We start from the raw sequence: 19,169 nt of genomic DNA on the forward strand, positions 1-19,169 counted from the left end.
CTAGACATTCAGGAAATTTCTCTTAAGGTTCATCAGTTATTCTGTTGGGCACGAGGACTGAGACTCAACAGTGACCTCCTTTTTCTCTTGCTGTGCTACAGCTTCTTCCAGTACACCTCCCATGTTGCATAGCACTGGCGTTCAGGGAAGGTCACTGGGTCTTGGGGAAGGTCAGCTGCAAGCCTTTGAGGTCCATGAATAGTCTCGAAGTCGAAAACAAACAGCAAGTGTTTTTAGTGTGGAAAAGGGGGAGACAGGGAGAGACAACGTCTGCAGAAACTGCGTTCCTGATGGGTAACAGCTTACTACAAGTTGTGGGAGAGACTGTGAAGCCTGGTGAGAGGCAGGGGCAGGGGCAGGGGCAGGACTTGGCATGTATTGTTAGTAAATTTCAATGAACTTCCACAGTGACAGCCACGGGTAGCAGGCTGGGAATGTCTTGAGAAAGATATCCTTGAAATATTGCGGATTCCTGCTAGGAGGCATCAGAAGTCCTCAGCCAGGAGAGGATTCTTGGGGCAGGTGGCCCTGTTATCACCTCTTCTCTGACTCTGAACTCTCCAACTTGCTTCTCCCAAATGAAGACACGTGACGACTTCCTGTGAAGCTCTCTGACAATCTCAGGACCCACTTGAGATTGGAAACCACGACCTTACATCCCGGTTGCTCACTGGGGTTTACCCACTGGACACTCTGATGGCTTAGCGTGCTGTTCACGCTAAGCTTCTCAGGGGCAACTCAAGGTGTCACCTCCTTGGCCTGTGTTTAAGCCATCACTTTGGAACTGGCTGTTCATGCATTGACAGTGGTGGCTGTTGACCACTCCCTAACTGCTATGAATGCAAGCCAACATGGCTGCCACCCCATGACTGTGCAATCTAATCATAAAGAGAGGAACTGGGTCACAAAATGTGTGGGAAATCCCAACAGTTGGGAGCTACAGAAGATTCCAGAAGTAGATTTTTAGGAATTTCCAGTTGGAAAGATTCTTTGGAAACTCAAGATTTGTCCCCATTTAAAAATAAAGAACATTGGCCCAAGCAGTTGATTATGTGGAACACAATTCCTACAACTCACAACTTCCTGGTCTAATCCCCGTGCACCTACATGTAACATGAAAGACACAAAAGGAACCTGGGTAAAAATGCACCATACCATGCATTTTTAGAATGCCTCTCTCCAGATATTAAAAATCTAGAACTCAACATGAAAGCAAGGGCAGAGAGGGTCTGAGTCATGGCACCAGTAGGAAGTATTCTTAGACGTAGATAGACACAGACCACGTGTCCTGCAGAGAGAAACTCGTTCACAGTGATAAAATAGGCAATTGGCACTGAGTCCACACACACTCTCATGCCGTCATCTCCACTGTGTGTGCCCAGAGCCTTTCATCTCCCTGCTGAGACTCCAATAACTTCCCTCTTTAGTCCCCAGAAACCTCTCACCTACCTTTAGTCTGTGTGACCAGCACTGCTCTAGGTGCTTCGTAAAAGCACAGCCATGCAGTACATGTCCCTCTGTGGTTTAGCAGCCATCCTCCGGTTTCACAATCACCTTCCTTTCCAAAGCTGGCCGTGTGCACTGTGCTTTGCTTATTCGTTCTTCTACTGGACTCTTGACTTTCTTCTAAATATTTAGCGACTGTAGGTAATGCTGCTGAGTGCTCACTCTTCCCCTGTGTCTGTCCACGAGTCATTTAGGATGGAAATCCTGCATTTAGACAACAACAGACTTCAGAAAAGCAGAACCTTAGTAAGCTGCATTACTGTAGGATAAATTGAAAACAAAACCTGTGTATATCCATGGAAAATAAGTAAATAAATTGTTACATCTCTCCCTTGTGATGATCTGGATGAGAACTGCCCTCATAGGCTCATATGTTTAAATTCTTGGTGCCCAGTTTGTGAAACTGTTTGGGAAGGATTGGGAGGCGTGGCCTTGTTGGAGGCATCATGTCTCTGGGGGTCGGCTTTGAGATTTCAAAAACCCATACCATTCTCAGGGCTCTTTCTGCTTCCTGCCTGTGGGTCCGATATGAGCTCTTTAGTGTTCTAACCACCTGCTGACATTCCTTTGCTCCACCATCTTGGACTTAGAATTTACTTTTATCACATCTTATCACAGCAATGGAGAATTAACTAAGACACCCACCCACCCAAAGCACTTGTAAGCCACCAGAAAAGAATGGAGAACAACAATTTAAAAACCATGAGCACCGAATCCCATAGAACTCAGCCTAAGCTAGGCTTCAGCATCCCCTCTAATGGGAGCATTATAAAGTTAGAAGGGAAAAGTTAACAACTGGGGGGTGATGGATGGTAGCCAGCCATCTTGGGTGATGGCCAATTGCTTCTCACCAGGATGTCAGTACTTTTAGCACATGGCTTGCTTTAGCTCCTTTATGTCCCAGTGAGGGTTTCCATTGGTGAGATGAAATAACATAACTAAAAACAAATTGGAGAGGATCTGAAAGTCAAGACATCCTTGACTACATAGTGAGCTCTAGGTCAGCCTGGGTGTCTTGGTTAGGGTTACTGTTGCTGCGATGAAACACTATGATCACAAACAGCTTGGAGAGGAAAGGGTTTATTTGGCTTGTGCTCCCTTATCACTGTTCATCGTTGGAGGAAGTCAGGACAGGAACTTAGACAGAGATCTTGCTTAGTCTGTTCAAGGCCTGGGTTCAATGCCTGGTGGTGTAAAAGCAGGCATCCCAGAATAGTTAGATCTTCTCCCTCCCAAAGCAACGAAAGGGAAGTAAGTCGCAGTTGGACAGTGTTGTTCTTGGGACATGCAGGGAAGGAGGATATTTGTTACTGAACCCTTCAGGTATTCCCAGCTTTGGAATATTATTAATACAGCCACACAGAGCTTCCTTGAGCATGTAAGAGGAGTAACTAGAGCTTGGTGTACATGCTAATGTACAACATGATAAATTCCTCCACAAACATGTGGTTGACGTCACTAAGGCATTGTGCTTCTCCGATGGGCCCTCTGAAGTGCTATAGAAGGGTTAACTATCAGCTGCGGTTCAATCCCTGGCTTGCCTTGGAGCTTGCCGGTGCTTACCTAGCCTGGGTGGCATCTAGACAGCTGCTGCATCCATGGTTTCGTTTATTCTCATGATGCCCAGCTACCTTTAGGTCATCCACGAGGGCAGGTGTGCTGGCTAATTTTATGTCAACTTGACCCAAGCTAGAGTCATCAGAGAGGAGGGACCCTCAACTGAGAAAATAATGTAGGCAAACCCATAGGGCCTTTTCTTAATTAGTGATCAATGGGGGAGGGCCCAGTCTATCGCGATGGGGCTACCTCTGGCCTGGGGGTCCTGTGGTGTATAAAAAAGCAGGTTGAGCAAGCCATAGAGAGCAAGCCAGTAAGCAGCACTCCTCCATAGTCTCTGCATCAGCTCCTGCCTCCAGGTTCCAGCCCTGACTTCCCTCAGTGAAGGAGGCCTGGGAGTTGGAAGATGAAATAAACCCTCTTTCCCCAAACTGACCTTGATCTTGATGTTTTATCACCAAGAGAAACCCTAAGACAGAAGCCTTCTTTTTCCTTTACTCTCCATAATGAGACAAGGTACATTGTCCAGACTGGGTTTGAACTAACTATGTGGCCCAGGCAAGCTTGAATTTGTAACATAGGTGACAGACCCATGTTAGCAGCTCTGACTATTTTCTAGTTTACCTTTTTCTAAAAATTGTGGTTATTCAAAAGGCCCTTTTGCAATTATAAAGAGAGTTGGAAGACTAGGTCCCTTTGTGACTCCTATGATATCCCAAGAAAAGAGGAATACAGAGGGGCCTATGGAGATAGGCAGACACACACACACACACACACACACACAGAGAAAGAGAGAGAGAGAGAGAGAGAGAGAGAGAGAGAGAGAGAGAGATCAGGACAATAGACCTTTACTTTAAATTTTGTAAGCTTACAGAACAATTTGCAACCATATAAAAACATACAGAGAAAGTTGCAGTTCTTCACTTATAGCCTTTATCTGATGTCTTCCAAACTTTAAGCCCAGAAAATGTGAGATGAAGCCTGACATGGGGAACAAGAGCACTGTCTGCCACACCCACTAGAGGTGGCCTTCTCTCAGTCTCAGGTGAGATGAGCAGAGCTGGAGCTCAGAGGAAGGTGAGGCCAAACATCCAGGGAGCAGAGCAGATGAAGCAATCAGGAATGGGAGGTTCCTTCCCCGGCGCCCTCAACACTGAGTTCAAGAATATGAAGATGGACTAGGTCCCCAGAAGACACCATGGGAGCCAAGTCCAGCTCACACGGGCTTAGGGGGAGTGAGAACAGATCACGGTTGGAGAAGCAGATGGAGACGCATCTGGGAGGGGCCCTGGGCATTGATCCCGAAAGCCGGGGTAGTTGCAGAAGTGCTGACCTGAGCACGCGCCTGGCCACACTTGGTTTGTGTTTAGAATGATCCTTATTGCTATATCTGGGCAAGGCAGTGGGAAGAGAGACCCGAGAAGCACAGAAGCCCATTAACAGACGCTCTAATAGCCACTAAAGCCTAATGCAGGCACTCATTGAACACCTGTGTGCTGCCTACTTTTCTAGGCAGACAAAAAGCAGATACCTCTCCAGGGGGTGGTGTCAAGAATCTGATGACGGAAGTCAGAACTGGTCCAGCGAGGAGCTCCCGTGACAGAGCTGACATCCAGGACTTTGACTACATAGTTCTGAGACAGTCTGTCCATTTTCTGAATGCAAAGTCAAGACAATCAATTTCAGTACAATTAAACCAAAAATAAACCAAAAAGCATGTGAGCCAGTGAGGAGGCACCAGAATATGCTATCTAAACTCAACAGAATATGCTATCTAAAATCCCATTCAACAGGCCAGCGGGGAGGCTCAGTGGGTAGACATACACGCCCTCTGTCTGACAACTTGAGTTTAATCGCCAGGACCCAAGGAAGGAGGAGAGACCCAACTCCTGAATGTTGTCCTTTGACCTCCACACGTGTGCTGTGGCACACGTGGGCACACACACATTAAACCAATACATGCAATGAATATGCTTTCTAAAGCAGACTCACTAAAAGCAGCGGTGGGAGAGGAGATCCGAAGCAAGGCAATAATGACACTGGAGGGCACACACCTGGAGGGTTACCATTCTTCCCTCCAGGCAGCCAGAGCTTCAGGCAGGTGCATGGGAACAGTAGGCTCTTTGCACAGCCTTGCTGTGGGTCTAAAGTTATCCCTCTCCAAAATGGTATATACGTGTGCACATGTACACATACATGCCAAGCACGTTCGGGAGAAAGAAGTGTCAAATCATTTATATATAAGAACCCAATTCTTGTAAAATGAAAAAAACCACTCAAATTTGCCACCTATGTATGTGTGTGAATTCACATATTCACATAGCAGACCTTTACACCTCTGTGTGGTGGCACATGCCTGTAATTTAAGTACTTAGAGGCAGACACAGGAGGACTGAAGCAAGGTAGAGGCTCCGGAGCTACACAATAAGACCTTGTCTTAAAGGAAAAAAAAACAGAAAAGAAACACACACACATACACAGTGCACATATGCACACACAGGCATAACACAGGCACACACCAAAAGCCCGTGCCTTAAATACACACCTGATGTCACAATGGCCATGAGAGTGAGCCTTAGCAGGGAAAAACGGAGGGTCCTGATGTCAGGACCCTGGATCCAGCTGCCTCCTCCCACCCGCACAGCCAGCCAGAAGCCCCTATCCCCAGGGAAGCAGCAGGACTTTGAATGCTGTTCCCAGGCTCTTCTAGCAAGTTGGCCCCTGGGGTCCTCATTTCTCATCATCGACTTTTTCCCGTTCTAATTCCAGGATAAGAAAAGAAAAAAAAAATCCCGCTGTGCAGAGAACTGTTGAATTACAAAGGGTAATGGGCAAAGTCCGCTAATTGCAAGCCTGCTCCATGGAGTAGCGGGTATGAACAGCTGCTGGGGCTGGCCCGCAGGGTTGAGTCTGGCCAGAGGACTGAGTCAGAGGGAGGGGAGACACAGGCGGCCACACCTGAGTGACCTAAAGGAGCCCTGTGCAGCGCTGTAAGGACAATCCGGCAATTCTTGAGCTGTGAACATCCCTGGTGAGATGAAGCCCGGGCTCAGAGCCACATGCATTGTACATCACACTTTTCTGCAGCTTCAGTGCCACCAACCAGTGGCCCAGAAATCCCAAGCCACCCAAAGCAGTGGATAAGTGCCCTGTGACGCTCCGGGGGAGATGTGAGCACACATCTACCAAACCTAGAGGATGAACTGACAACGTTGAAGAGCCAATGAATCTAGTAGGATGACTAAGAGGAGTAAGTGTAATGGGCTGCTTGTAGAGGGATAGACTTAAAAAGGTGGCCACATGTCCAAAAGCCCACCCCAGGGCAGGTGGGTGATGGCTCTCAAAAGGCAGACCCCTGGAGCTGTCTGCAGAACTTGCAGGCAGCTGGGCAGATGGGAGAATCTCCTGCAGGGCAGCCCAGCTGGTCAATCTGCTCCTGAGCAGTTCTGTTTCTTTATCCTTCTGAGGGGGCCTTGTGTGTCTTCTAAGTTCCAGCTTTCCCAGGTGAAGCTTGTTCTGATCCTAAATCTCATGAGCCCCCCCCTCACGCACCCAGCTTCCCCCACCCAGCTCTTCCCACCCAGCTCCCCCACAGCTTCCCCTCAGCTCCCCCGACCCAGCTCTGGCCCCTAGCTCTCTCCGCCCCAGCTTTCACCCCAGCTCTCTCCTCTCCCCGAAACTCTTTTCAAGATACAATAGTTCAACCAAGATGAGGCTTGCTTCCCAACTTGAGTCAGGGACCTGACCCTCCTCTTCAGTGTACCGGCAAAGTCCGATTAGGATCCCAGCCCATGTAGCCCAACATAAATCCTAAGTACACTTGAAAATGTAAAGAATTCTTTCTTTTCTTTTCCTTTTTTCCCCCAATTTTCTTTCAATAGATCAACCTTGTGGTTCTCAAGTGTGAATTCCGTAACTGCCATGTCCCATTGCAGCATCAGGTAGCTAGAGTCTGAATAGAGGTGCCCAGTTTCCCCTGAAGAGTGTCCCCCATTCCCACGCTTTTCTCTCTGACCTCATACAAGTCCACGTGCCTATGGCACAGCTGGAGATGGCAGGGTATGGTGTGAACGGACGTCCACTCTGCTTCACTGAGCTCCTGGGAAGCGGCTTGAAGAGCATTTGCTATCATTATGCTTAAAACGGAAGGTGACAAAGAGACCTAACTCACTTTCAAAAGAAGTCTCCAGAAGGCGGTAGCAGGAACCCACTTCCATGAGAGTATGTGTGTTGGGGGCAGCAGTCTCTCCGGAGAAGCCAGAGCGGTGCTTGGTCCTCAAGCTTGAGTATGAAGCAGTGTCACCATGGGAGCAAGGCATGGTGGGACTCTCCAGGGCCAGGGTATGGGAGCAAGGCGTGGTGTGACTCTCCAGGGCCAGGGTATCAGAGCAAGGCATGGTGGGACTCTCCAGGGCCAGGGTATGGGAGCAAAGCATGGTGGGACTTTCCAGGGCCAGGGTATAGGAGAAAGGCATGGTGGGACTCTCCAGGGCCAAAGTATGGGAGCAAGGCATGGTGGAACTCTCCAGGGCCAGGGTATGAGAGCATGGCATGGTGGGACTCTCCAGGGCCAGGGTATGAGAGCAAGGCATGGTGGGACTCTCCAGGGCCAGAGTATGGGAGCAAGGCATGGTGTGACTCTGCAGGGCCAGGGTATGGGATCAAGGCATGGTGGGACTCTCCAGGGCCAGGGTTTCAGGACAGGAGGCGTAGACATATCCTCCTACTCCAGGGCATGCTGATGCTGACCAGGAACCACCGCTCAAGGGTCTTTTGTTAATAGAACGGGGCCCTCCACGTGGGCTGGTGTTCCTTGGGGTTCAGTACTCTGGGAACACTATACCGGGCTGTGGGTGTTCCTTCAACACACAGCCCTGAGGACTGGGGCACGTTCCACACATAGATTAAAAAGCAGGGTTCTACAGAGGAGAGGGAAAGGAAGGAGAGAGAAAAAAGAAGGTGGGAGAGAAGGAAGGGAGAGAGAGAGAGAGCCCCGAGCAATGCTAAGCTGAGGCCCAGCACTGGCAGCTTGCTGTGCCCCTGGAGAATAAGTCCTTCTGATCCAGCAGCAGCCACTTATTATTAAACAGGTCCCTCTCTCTCTGCCAACTCTGCTTCTGTCAGGTCAAGTGGTTCAAGATCTCAGAGAGAGAAGGAGGCAGTGACCCTGACCTTATCAGTACAAGGGAAAGCCTCCCCAGGAGAGTTTCCAAGTCTCCAGTTCAGCTTGCTGTGGAGATGTCTGCCCCAGGAGGCACATTGAGCTTCTCTTCTTCTAGGAGGTTCTGTGCCCCCACCCTCTCTGAACAAAGGAGGGTAAGAAGGGAACAGAAAACAAAAAAGGCCCTCCCTGGTGGGTCCTTACCCCCAGTCAGCGTGCGGCAGGCCCATAGAACCAGGGCCACACCTCAGAAGGGGTTACACCCCAGCAGATTTAGGACACGGTGTTCATTTGCTCAGACTGACTTCCCGGTTAACCTTCTCTGGTGGGCTTAGGGCCAGAAAGGGAAGCACGTGAATGCACATAGGAGTGGGTGATATAACAGGAAGCCTCCAAGTGGTGCAGCTGTCCCATCCACCTTGCTAGGACAGTCATTTCCAGAACCAGAGAAGTTTGTGAATTTACATAAATAAATAAATAAATAAATAAATAAATAAATAAATAAATAAATCTGTTTGTCCTTTTAGACGTGGATTTTAGCTGGGCAGTGGTGGTGCATACCTTTAATCCTAGCTCTCGGGAGGGAGAGGTAGGCGGTTCTCTCTGTGAGTTCAAGGCCAGCCTGGTCTTCAAGAGTTAGTTCCAGTTCAGTCTCCAAAGTTACAGAGAAACCCTGTCTCGAAAAAAAAAAAGTGGATTTCATTTTCCATTATGGCTAAGAAGCTTTTTATGCCTGGAGGGATCCATCTCACCCGTGAGTAGCAGCGTAATTTTATTGCAATTATTGCTATTGGAATTGCAGTGCTTAGCTCTGATTTATCAGGCCCCATCTGTGTGCTTCGTTTATGCTTTTTAGTTTGGGGGTTTTGTAGTGCAGGCTGAACCCAGGGCCTCAACCCTGCTAGGCAAAGACTATTCCATCGACATATATTCCTAGTCCTCTTTTCAAAGTTTTACTTTGTGGCAGGCTCTCACCAAAGTCCCCAAGCTGTCTTTAAATCACACGGTGGTTCAGTCAAGCTTTGAACTTGAGATCTTCCTGCCTCAGCTTCCTGAGAAGCTGCAATTATAGTGCCATGCCCTACTATACTGTATCTTTAAATCCTCAACCTCCCTCCCCACCCCTAGTGATAATCCCCATTAAGCCCCTTGAAAACTGGGAACCATAGAGGCAAAGACCTGTGTTTGAAGGGAGGGTTGTGATATGTTTGTATGAATACAGGCTTCTGTTTGCTCAACTGGTACTCAGCTGGACAATATGGTAGACCCTAGCCTCAATGGGAAGCCTGAGAAGTTGTGGGTCTTTGACATCCTGAAGTCTCTAAGCGTGGATGGGGGTCCAGGAAAGGTCTGTGTGGTGGGTTAGCTCCAGTGCAATCGGGATTAAAACATCTTTTCATCTAAAAAAAAAAAAAAAAAAAAAAAAAAAAAAAAAAAAAAAAATCACGTCTTCTCATTAATGATCCTATTTTCCATTAATCTTAAAAACTCAAACAGAGATAATTGGTGTTTAATTAAAACCTTAAGTAGATTTCAATAACGAACATCTTAAAATAATGAAAACGCAAAGCAACCAAACCCGTTTTATGGAATTGTCTTGATGTGCCTCTACTGGCCCTGCCTAGTAATCTGCCATGATGCTGGGACTGCCTTAGGCACCACTGCCACCTGGTGCTTGAGTGCAGAATTGCAGGCTTGGTACTTACTGAGCTGCCCTTGGAGGGTGCTGAGGTAACCAGACACCTGCTCTTTGTGAAGCAGTTACAGCTGGCCGCACATCATCCCTCTTTTATCTGTGCCTCCCCCCTATCTAATACAGTCGTGGTCTTTAAACTGTGTTGTTATGACCAAATTAGCATTGGCAGCTTTGATACGACAGTGACCTGAGATATGGACCCGAGCGGGACACAGAACCAGCTTGTACCAGTATCATGTCAGCTCTCTCCTTGACTGCACAACGTCACATGCCATAAAAGATCCCCTTTTTCCCCTTACCTTCCATCAACTCTCCTCTGCACAGAGTGTGCTCGAGACTCTCTGTTTCTGGAATTTTCTAGGCGTCCCCTCGCATGCCAGCTGCTTCTGTCTTTACTGTCCCTCATGCTCGGAATTGCCAGCCTCTGTCTTTAGCGTCTGCACTTAGTCTTCAGATGTCCAAACAAGGTCAGCAATCGTGAAGGGCAGTGCTGCACAATGGTGTCTGCAGAATCTCTTTTCAGCCGTGTAAGACAGTGACCACAGCCAGCTTGCTTAATACTATTTCCCTGTTGTTCTATCCATTAAATAGACTGTCTGAAGTGTAAAGGAAACAATCACACAAGCCTCTCTCAGCAGAAGCCTGGCACCCAGGGGAGCGGTGGAGTAGGTGGTCCTAGCAACGAAGGAGTAACCTTATCCAGTGCCTGCCCAGTGTGGGACTGGTGAATAATGGCTTCTACCAACACTTAGCCTTGTTTGCAGAGAAAACCAATTCTTCTTCCATTGAAAATAATACAAGTTCCTGTGTGCACTTCCTGGCACCGTCCTCCTTGCTCCATCAACCCTGGTCTCCGCAGCAATGCTAAACTTCCCCAGTGTAAACCACAACCATTTGTATAATCAAAGCTAAACCATGATGCTATTTGGGGGCAAAGTCACTCTTGGTTCATCGGGCAGCTTTGTGCTGGCACCTGAGATTAGTGGACTGGTCAAGGGGCGTCTGTGATGGGCTGTCTCTGTGTCTTTCGGAGTGTCTTAACTGTCACTCTGTTTCTCCGACCAGGTAGTTGATAGTGATAGACCTGAAGGGTCCAAGTTCCGGCTCACTGGGAAAGGAGTGGATCAAGAACCTAAAGGAATTTTCAGAATCAATGAGAACACGGGCAGCGTCTCCGTGACACGGACCCTGGACAGAGAAACAATCGCTACTTACCAAGTGAGTATTGGGTATCTGCTCACCCTGTGCATAAAGATGTAGCTGGCAGAGCGATTTCTTCCACTGATCCAATTATTTCTGTGCCTCATCAAACCCACAAAAGTGTGGCTTGAGGTGCTTCTATAAGAACTAAAGTAGAGGGTACCAGTGAGGGGTACCTAGCTCATCGTCAGAGCCCCCAAGCCTGCGTCAGACTTCTGCTGCGAAGACCAGTGAGAGTAATACTAGGGGCATCTCGGAGGAGGTCAAAGCCCTCAGGCCAAGTCTGGCTTTCAGAGACTTGATGGGTGATCAGTGCAACCCCTCAGATAATCCTACCTTTAGACATTTATCCCGATGAAATCAGAAGGGGTCTGTGCAGTTTTGCACAATGTAGGCCATGGTCCTCAGTGTGGAACAGCGAGAAGTGAGGCGGGGCGGGGGGGGGGGGGTTGACATCAGCGTGTTTAGGAAAGCAGCTTCCTGCAGCATTTCAAATATTGCAGTGGGGACTGAAGGGGTGACTCAGGGACTGAGAGCACTCGTTGCCCTTCTGAGGACTGACTTTGGACCCCAGCATTCATGTCTAGCGGCTCACAATCATCCAGAACTCCAACTCCCGGAGATCCAATGCCCTCTTCTGACCTCCACAATCACTACACGCATGCACCCCACATACATACACCCACTCGCAACAAGCACACACACGTGCAAGTGCATGCACACACAGAAATAGAAAGTCAACCTTTAACCATCCATAACTCCAGCTCCCGGAGATCCAATGCCCCCTTCTGACCTCCACAGTCACTACATGCACACACCCCACATACACAACCACACGCAACAGGCACACACACACGTGCAAGTGTATGCACACACAGAAATAGAAGGTCAACCCTAAAATATCTGTGAGGAAGTAATATGTGGAAGTGACAGTCACGTGGGAATACTCAAGATCAGAAACAGAAGGCAAACATACGATGTTCTCGCTCGCTAGGTAGTCCTTGACACGGATCAGGACAGGTGTGCCTTTAGAGCCACGGTTAAAGAAAAAGTCAAAGAAACGTATAAAAGTCATCAAGGCCTAGAATGGATGTCTCCTTAGGAATGGTAGAGGCAATGCTATTGCTGTGGTTGCCCATGGCAGCTGTGTAAACCACGTACTCTCTGAAAGTTCTGTGTGCCAGGACCAGTTTTAAGCATGTAATTTGTTTCGTGTAATTCAAGTCTCAGAATAGTTCATAAGTAAATTTGGTACCCGCCCTATTTTCTAATGAAGAAATCGCATTTGACTTGTGAATACAGACCTCGTGGGTGTTGCCGGCTGGGATTTTAATCTTGGTGGACTTCTCCTGAGTCTGTACTCTTTGTCAGTATTATATACTAACGGTTCCATTGATTAAAATTATGTGAAAAGGTAAAGGAAGGAAGGGGGAGCTGGGGAGAAGGAAACAAAAGAGGCGGAGAAAACTCGGTGTTGTGGTTGCATTTGAGGATATACACTTTGAGTTTGACTCCCTGCCCACCTGCCTTGTTCACCATGAATTTCAGCAAAGAGATGGCAGACCGTTGGCAAGAGAGGCGTCTGCTACTGCTGGCCTTGTGTTGTGCTGTGGGGTCCCCACCTGCTAGAAGGTTCTTGGGTCTTGGTCCCAGGAAGATGGATGCCTCCACTTAGAAGTCTTTTTGAGCACTTTCTGGGTCTTTTCTGAACACGGGGCAGCTCCCATCCCTGTGTACCAAAGATGAGCTGTGTGAACCAACAGGAAGTCTGGCTTTTGTAAAAGGTTGATGCTAGGCCCGCAGTGGTGGTGGCAATAAGCAGCGACGACTTGGCCTGTGTTAGCACCAGCACCAGACCATGGATAGGCACTGCCTTCCCTCCTCCGGCCTATCATGGAAGATAGGTGGCGTTTCAGATATGAGGCAGGATATGGTGAATCTGATTTCTGAGCTCAGTAGCTAAGAGTTCAGGGATCAAAAACAAACCAACAAACCATAACAACAAAAACAAAATCATCCAGACCTCAGCTTCCATGCTTCCTCCTGCGCCACGTGAGCTTGGACAACCCTCACCCTCTCTAATCCTGCTGTTATTTTTCTATAACGCGCAGAGGGTGGTAGGTGCCTCTTCATACAAGGCAAAAATGGGTTTCCTTCTGCAAACGCTTGGCACAATGCCCAGCACTTAGCAGGTTCTCCTAGATCAGAGCTACTCTTGAACATCATTTTCTTGAATGTTCTTAAGCATTTTAAGTTCTGTCATTTTCTAACACATTTGACTTGTTGACACCCGGCAAATGCAAAGCTTCACTCCATTCTAATCTTAAACAAGAGTGGTAGTTTTGCTGTTCCTTCATGAAGTAGCGATATTAGGCTGAATCCATAGCTAGGGTGACTCCAGGGGAGTCAAGAGATAGGGAATATTAAATAAAGAAAAAGAGAGCTGCCGGGAAGAGCCTTCACCCTGGGAGCTCAGGTTGCGAGACTGGGGAATGAGAATCCGTAGGGGTCTGGGCTGCCTCCTACAGACATTAATGAATAGGAGGTGAGGCCTGCTATCCAAGGCCTCGTGACCTATTTGATATTTGTGAGATCTAGAAATCGTTTATAGAATATCACTTCCTGGGAACCTTTAATATCCTGGGAAAGACTCTGGGTACGACATATTTGGCCCACCTCAGTGTGAACCTTCTCCTTAAGCGGCAGTAGCCTTCATCTCCAGGAACTGTCAGAAAGTTCCATGGAGGTAGGAGACTTTAAGGGGCAATCACAGCAGCCCTTAGGGCTTGGTTCATCAGGCAGAGTAAGGTCAGCCATGTCCCTTGGTTTGATTGTGCCAGAAACTCCAGCTGACAGCCTCTCCCAGAACTAGGTGGTGTGTTTTAGGGTCCCCATCCACCAGCAGGTCCTATGCTACTGGGCATAATGGGTTTTGGTCCCAGGAGAATGAGGGTAGAACAATGGCAATACTGTCACCTTTGATTCTTACAGAAGCATGCAGCCTTGGCAGCCTGGGTTCTCACGCCCTGCCCCCCACACCTCGGCTTCTCTTTTCAGTCTCCCTTCTGCGGCCTTCGCCCTTGAGGAGGAGCCAGGGGACTATCGTGGGGTTGTCCTTAAACACAAGGAAGGGGTACTTCCTGCCCACTTTGAACTTCCTTTGGAAGTAACCTCCGGTCTTAGACTGAGGCCAGATCCACTCTGGTTGTGGCGTTCGGTGTGGTTGGGAACGGAGAAGCTTCTTTAAAGCATGCATCCAGAGTCTCCACACACCCAGACTTTCGCTTCTCCTCTCCCAAGCTTCAAAAGCCGGGAATGTGTGGGTGTGTGTATTGACATCGTAATTGCTCTAATATAGCTGTTGTTTGTTTCCAAGTTAAATAACACTGTTCATGTGCATGCACGGGCCCATGTGCCAATAGATCCTCCGCCCCAAATCCAGCCAGAAGCGCTCTGTCACAACTTGAGAAACAGCCGTGCTTGACGCTAGATGAACACCGGTGTTGAAAGCTACCATTTTTAAACATGGCACAGTGGACAGCTTAGAACCTCTTCATGTACAGACTCTTATCTGTCGCACACAAGAGACAGAAGAAGAAAGAGCTCCAGGAACAAGGAGCAGAGTGGGTCTCCTATTGTTCTAGGTACCCAAAAGGCTGGGGCAGAAAAACCACAAGGGAGACCAGTTAGTGTACAGACTGAATTCAAAACCAGTCTGGACAATCCAGTACAGTCCTGTCTCAAATAAAAACATGGAAAGAGATCTAGAGATGCAGTTCAGTGGTATGGACACCTGCCTAGCAGGCTCAGACCCTGGGTTCAGTTGTAAGGAAGGAAAGGAGGGAAGGAAGGAAGGAGAAAAGGGGAGAGGGAGGAGGGGCAAGTAGGAAGGATGGAGAGAGGAAGGCAAAAGGGAGAGAGGGGGAAGAGAGAAAGTAAAGATGGAGGGAGAAGGAGGGGGAAGAACTAAAGCAGGGAGCAGGAGGGAAGAAGGGAAGGGAGAAAGGAAGGGAGGGAAAAGGAAGCAGGTGTTACCAACCTAATACTCAAAGGTGATACCAATCTAATACTCACAGCCACTGCGTATTAGATTCAGAATCCATACCAGTCTCACAACAGCTCCGAAGTCTTGCTCCTAAGTCCTTTCTTCCTGTTTTCACCCCCAACATCGGATCCAGATTCCGTATTCTATTTCCTAGGATCTATCCAAATTGGGCCGAGAGAGAGGGTCCGACAGGTTGTATGATCAATGACTTAAGTCCCATCTTGTCCCGTGACTTACTGTCACCCTACCACCATCCCCTGCCCCAGTGCCCAAAAGGGCTTCCTGTGGTTCTGACCCGAAGTGGCACCTAGAAAAATAATTTAGCTCTTGCAGTATTGGGAGCTGACATATTAATGCAAAGCCTCCTGAAATATCACTCATTATTATGCATTTTGCCAGTGTTTGAGTGATTTGTGAACTCTTCATTGGAATAAAGTACTGTAAATGATTCATGAATGACCAAGTTTATGAAATTCTATAAAAATATTAGCGGGTGGTAATGATTCTCTCTCACTGTGAATGGAACCTGCTGGCTGTGAATTTATCAATATGGGAAGACAGGAATGGAGTGGGAGACTGAGTCAGTTAGGTGGAGGGGGGGCGGCGGTCCCAGTGGAGGGTTTGGAACAGTCTCTATGGGGTGTGTGAGGCGAGACAGGAAGCATGGCCGATCAGTGTCAGTGGTACATGTCATTCTGATCACATGGTAGGGGATGCGTGGATAACTGGGTGGGAGGGGAGGGGAGTGTCTGGAAGGAAGATGGAAACTAATTGTATGTGTACCTATTGAATCCTGACAACCTCCTGGGATCCATGACCTCCTGAGATCTCCTATTGGTTAATTTTCTTGTTGCTACAACAAAGCACACGACAAGAAGCCCCTTAAGAGTAAAGGGGTTTGTTTGAGAGAGTCATTCCACTGGGTGTGAAAAACATGGCCTCAGGAAGCAAAGTCCCAAGAGGCAGGCTGGTCACAACTCACAGCCAGGAAGTAGGAAGGAAATAGGAAGTGGGGGCTGGGCTGTGAAACCTCAAGTCTTGCCAGAGGTGACTCACTTCCTCCAACAAGGCTCTAGCATCCCCCACTCCAAACAGCGTCACCGGCTGAAGAACCAAAGGTTTAAACGTGTGAGCTTTTGAGAGGCATTTTACATCCAAACCATTATAGTCCTTGGCACATAAAGAATGTTTACTATCTTCACTGATAATAAAGAAGTTGGCTGGAGACCAAAGGGGCTCCCGAGACGTAGTGCTATACTGACGTCGGTACCAGCCTTCCATGAACGTTTATGGTTTTCCAGGGTCCGCCATAATTATTTACGATTATCTCATTTAACTTCACAAATACGAGCTTGATGCTTGTGTGAGTGGCTTTGCTCATTGCTGGGGCAAAACACCTGACACAGGCGACTGAGAAAGGAAGAGAGGAGTTATTTTGACCTACAGTTTGAGGAGGTAAGTTCCATCATGCTGGGAAAAGCATGGGAGGCATCCGGTCACATTCCATCCACAGTCAAGAAACAGAGACAGAGATGGATGCCAGCGCTCAGCTCGCTGACTCGGTGCTGGATCCCCGCCCGTGGGATGGTGATTCCCACATCTTAAATGGGTCTTCTCTTCCCAGTTACACTCTTTGGAAACACTCTCACACAGGAACCTAGAGGTGAGACTCCTCAGTGATGCCAAAGCCAGCCAGTCAGTGGGACAATACAGTGCACTAAGTGTATAGCACAGGCAGCAGGGGCATCTGGGATCTCGGGCTCCATCTTGGTTACGTTCCTATTGCTGTGACAAAATACATTGATTAAGGCAACGTATAAGAGCAAGCTTTTAATTGGGTTTCTGATGTCAGAGGGTTAGACTCCATGAGGTCAGAACAAAGGCATGGTGGCAGCTGAGAGCTCATGTCTTGATTCACAAGAAGGAGCTAAAAGCATGCACTGGGAAGGGTGGAAATCTTTGAAACTTCAAAGCCCGCTCCCAGTGATACCCCTCACCTCCTCCAGTCAAGACCACACCTCCTAATCCTTCCAGCAGTTCCACTGGGGACCAAAGTATTCAAATACACAAGCCTCTGGGGGCCGTTCTCATTCGAACAACCAGAGACTCAGAACATGGAAGCATCAAACACACCCTCCATTTCCTCCTGGAGCCAAGTTCTTGGCCAGGTTCTGAGTCTGTGGTTATGAACAAGGCCATAAAAGTGGAGTACACCCATCACTCAGGTTTCCTTGTTGTCTGTCTGTCTTCAGTCACGTGGTCTCTGCCTCATTACCAACCAATGCCTGACCCCAAGACAATTAGGCAAAAGATGCGTGCATGTGGCAGGCTGTTTCCGTCTGGAAATAGACCTATCTTAAATGATGATCATACGACATTGGAGAGGTACAGGTGCATCCAAGCCTGAGAGTTATCTAGAGTATTGTTTATAATGATTCTCATGGGGGTCAATGGACAACGTAGCTGATAGGGTAGGTGACAGAGCCACACTTGGGGTAGCACGTGTCTCCCATCCTGGGATTCTGGTTTTTGTTCATTTGTTTATTTGTTCATTTGTTTGAGGCCAAGTCTCAGTTTGTAGTCCAGGCTGGTTTCAAATTCGTGCGTCTTCCTGCTTGCTTAGTGCTGGGATCACGGCTATGTCATCTGTCGTTACACACGGTTCCATATCTACCATCCCACCTTCTCCTGTCCCTGCGGTCCGTCAGCCAGCAGCTCACACAGCCAAGGAGCAGTCTGAGTGCAAAGGTACCGACGGCTCAGGCTGAGTCCCAGGCTTTGAGGGCAGACCTACCAGGCTTCAAACCTGGACTTTGCTCTCCGATGAACCATGTGAAACTTCCATTCTTGCAGGCAGGGAAAGATGGAGTACTCCCCATTTCATGGGCATCCTCGTCTCTTGTCACCCTGGACATTATTTGAATTTCAGCTTCCGCTTTTCTCTTTCTTCGAATGGGAATGATCGCAGCACCGTGGCCTGAGGGTGCAAAAGCTCTAAGTGGGTGTGCACTCAGTCAGTGTCTGCCAGTGGGAGCCACTACCACACAGCTTAAGCCCCACGTAGGTGAAATAGAGGGGAAAGGGGATACCAGGGCCCAGCTAGCAGTTGCACAGGTAGATGTTAGCAATGTTCTGTTGGCAGGCTCACCTGTCAGGGAAGCCATCAAAGTGCGTCCCCCAACCAGCATCATTACCTGCGATCTAGTTAGAAGTCTCGGCCCACATCTACTGTACATAAACACTGGAGCAGGTTCCAAACGTTGAATTTTAATGCCCCTCCCAGTGATATTGGAACGTCCTCTAGAACATGGGTCTGAGAGAGCTCCAGTTGAGGAAACGACTCTGTTGGTTAAATGCTCACTGCCGAAGCGTCAGTATCTGTATTTGATGCTTAGCACCGGGAGAAAAAGCCAGGCGTGGTGACACGCGATTGTCACCCCAGCACTGGAAAGACAGAAACAGATAGATCTCTGGGGCTCCCTGATTAGTCAGCCTAGCATAATTGGGGACTCCCAGATCCCAGCTAGAGACCCTGTCTCCAAATATAAGGCATGTGGCTCCTGAGGAGCAACTGAGACCGGCTTCTGGGCCCCCCAAATATATCTTCACACACCCATCAACATGTACCCCTTCCCACACAGACGCTCACGCACACCCTACACACAGGCACATACACACTCAGGGGAAAATACGCTTACCCCTCTCAGAGGCACATGCAAACACACACACAGGTGCACACACACACACACACACACACACATGCATGAGCGCACACACACACACACAAATACATGCAGTTCCTATTTGAACCCCTACAGCCTATTTGCTTTGGTAATTCACCCGCAGAAGGTGAGCTCTGAGTCGATTGCACCGCCGTCATTCCTGGTTCTGTCCTCTGCCTAGCCACGCTTATTGGACATAGTAAGTGCTACCCTCTGGATTCGGAAAACCCCTCCACCCAGCTCACAGACCTTACAGTGGCAGTGTTTTGTCGTTTTAGAGAC

At 48.4% G+C, this 19,169-nt stretch overlaps 1 protein-coding gene across 1 annotated transcript in view; it reads left to right on the forward strand.

The window, feature by feature from the left end:
* Positions 1–19,169, forward strand: part of Cdh13 (cadherin 13) — a 969,028-nt gene that overhangs the window by 523,446 nt on the left and 426,413 nt on the right. Inside the window, exon 5 of the mRNA XM_048437368.3 lies at positions 10,986–11,138. Coding sequence (XP_048293325.2) covers positions 10,986–11,138 — 153 coding nt within the window. The remainder of the gene's footprint in view (positions 1–10,985; positions 11,139–19,169) is intronic.

This window comes from Myodes glareolus, chromosome 22 (assembly GCF_982192425.1).
Source record: "Myodes glareolus chromosome 22, mMyoGla1.1, whole genome shotgun sequence".
Classification (NCBI taxonomy): domain Eukaryota; kingdom Metazoa; phylum Chordata; class Mammalia; order Rodentia; family Cricetidae; genus Myodes; species Myodes glareolus.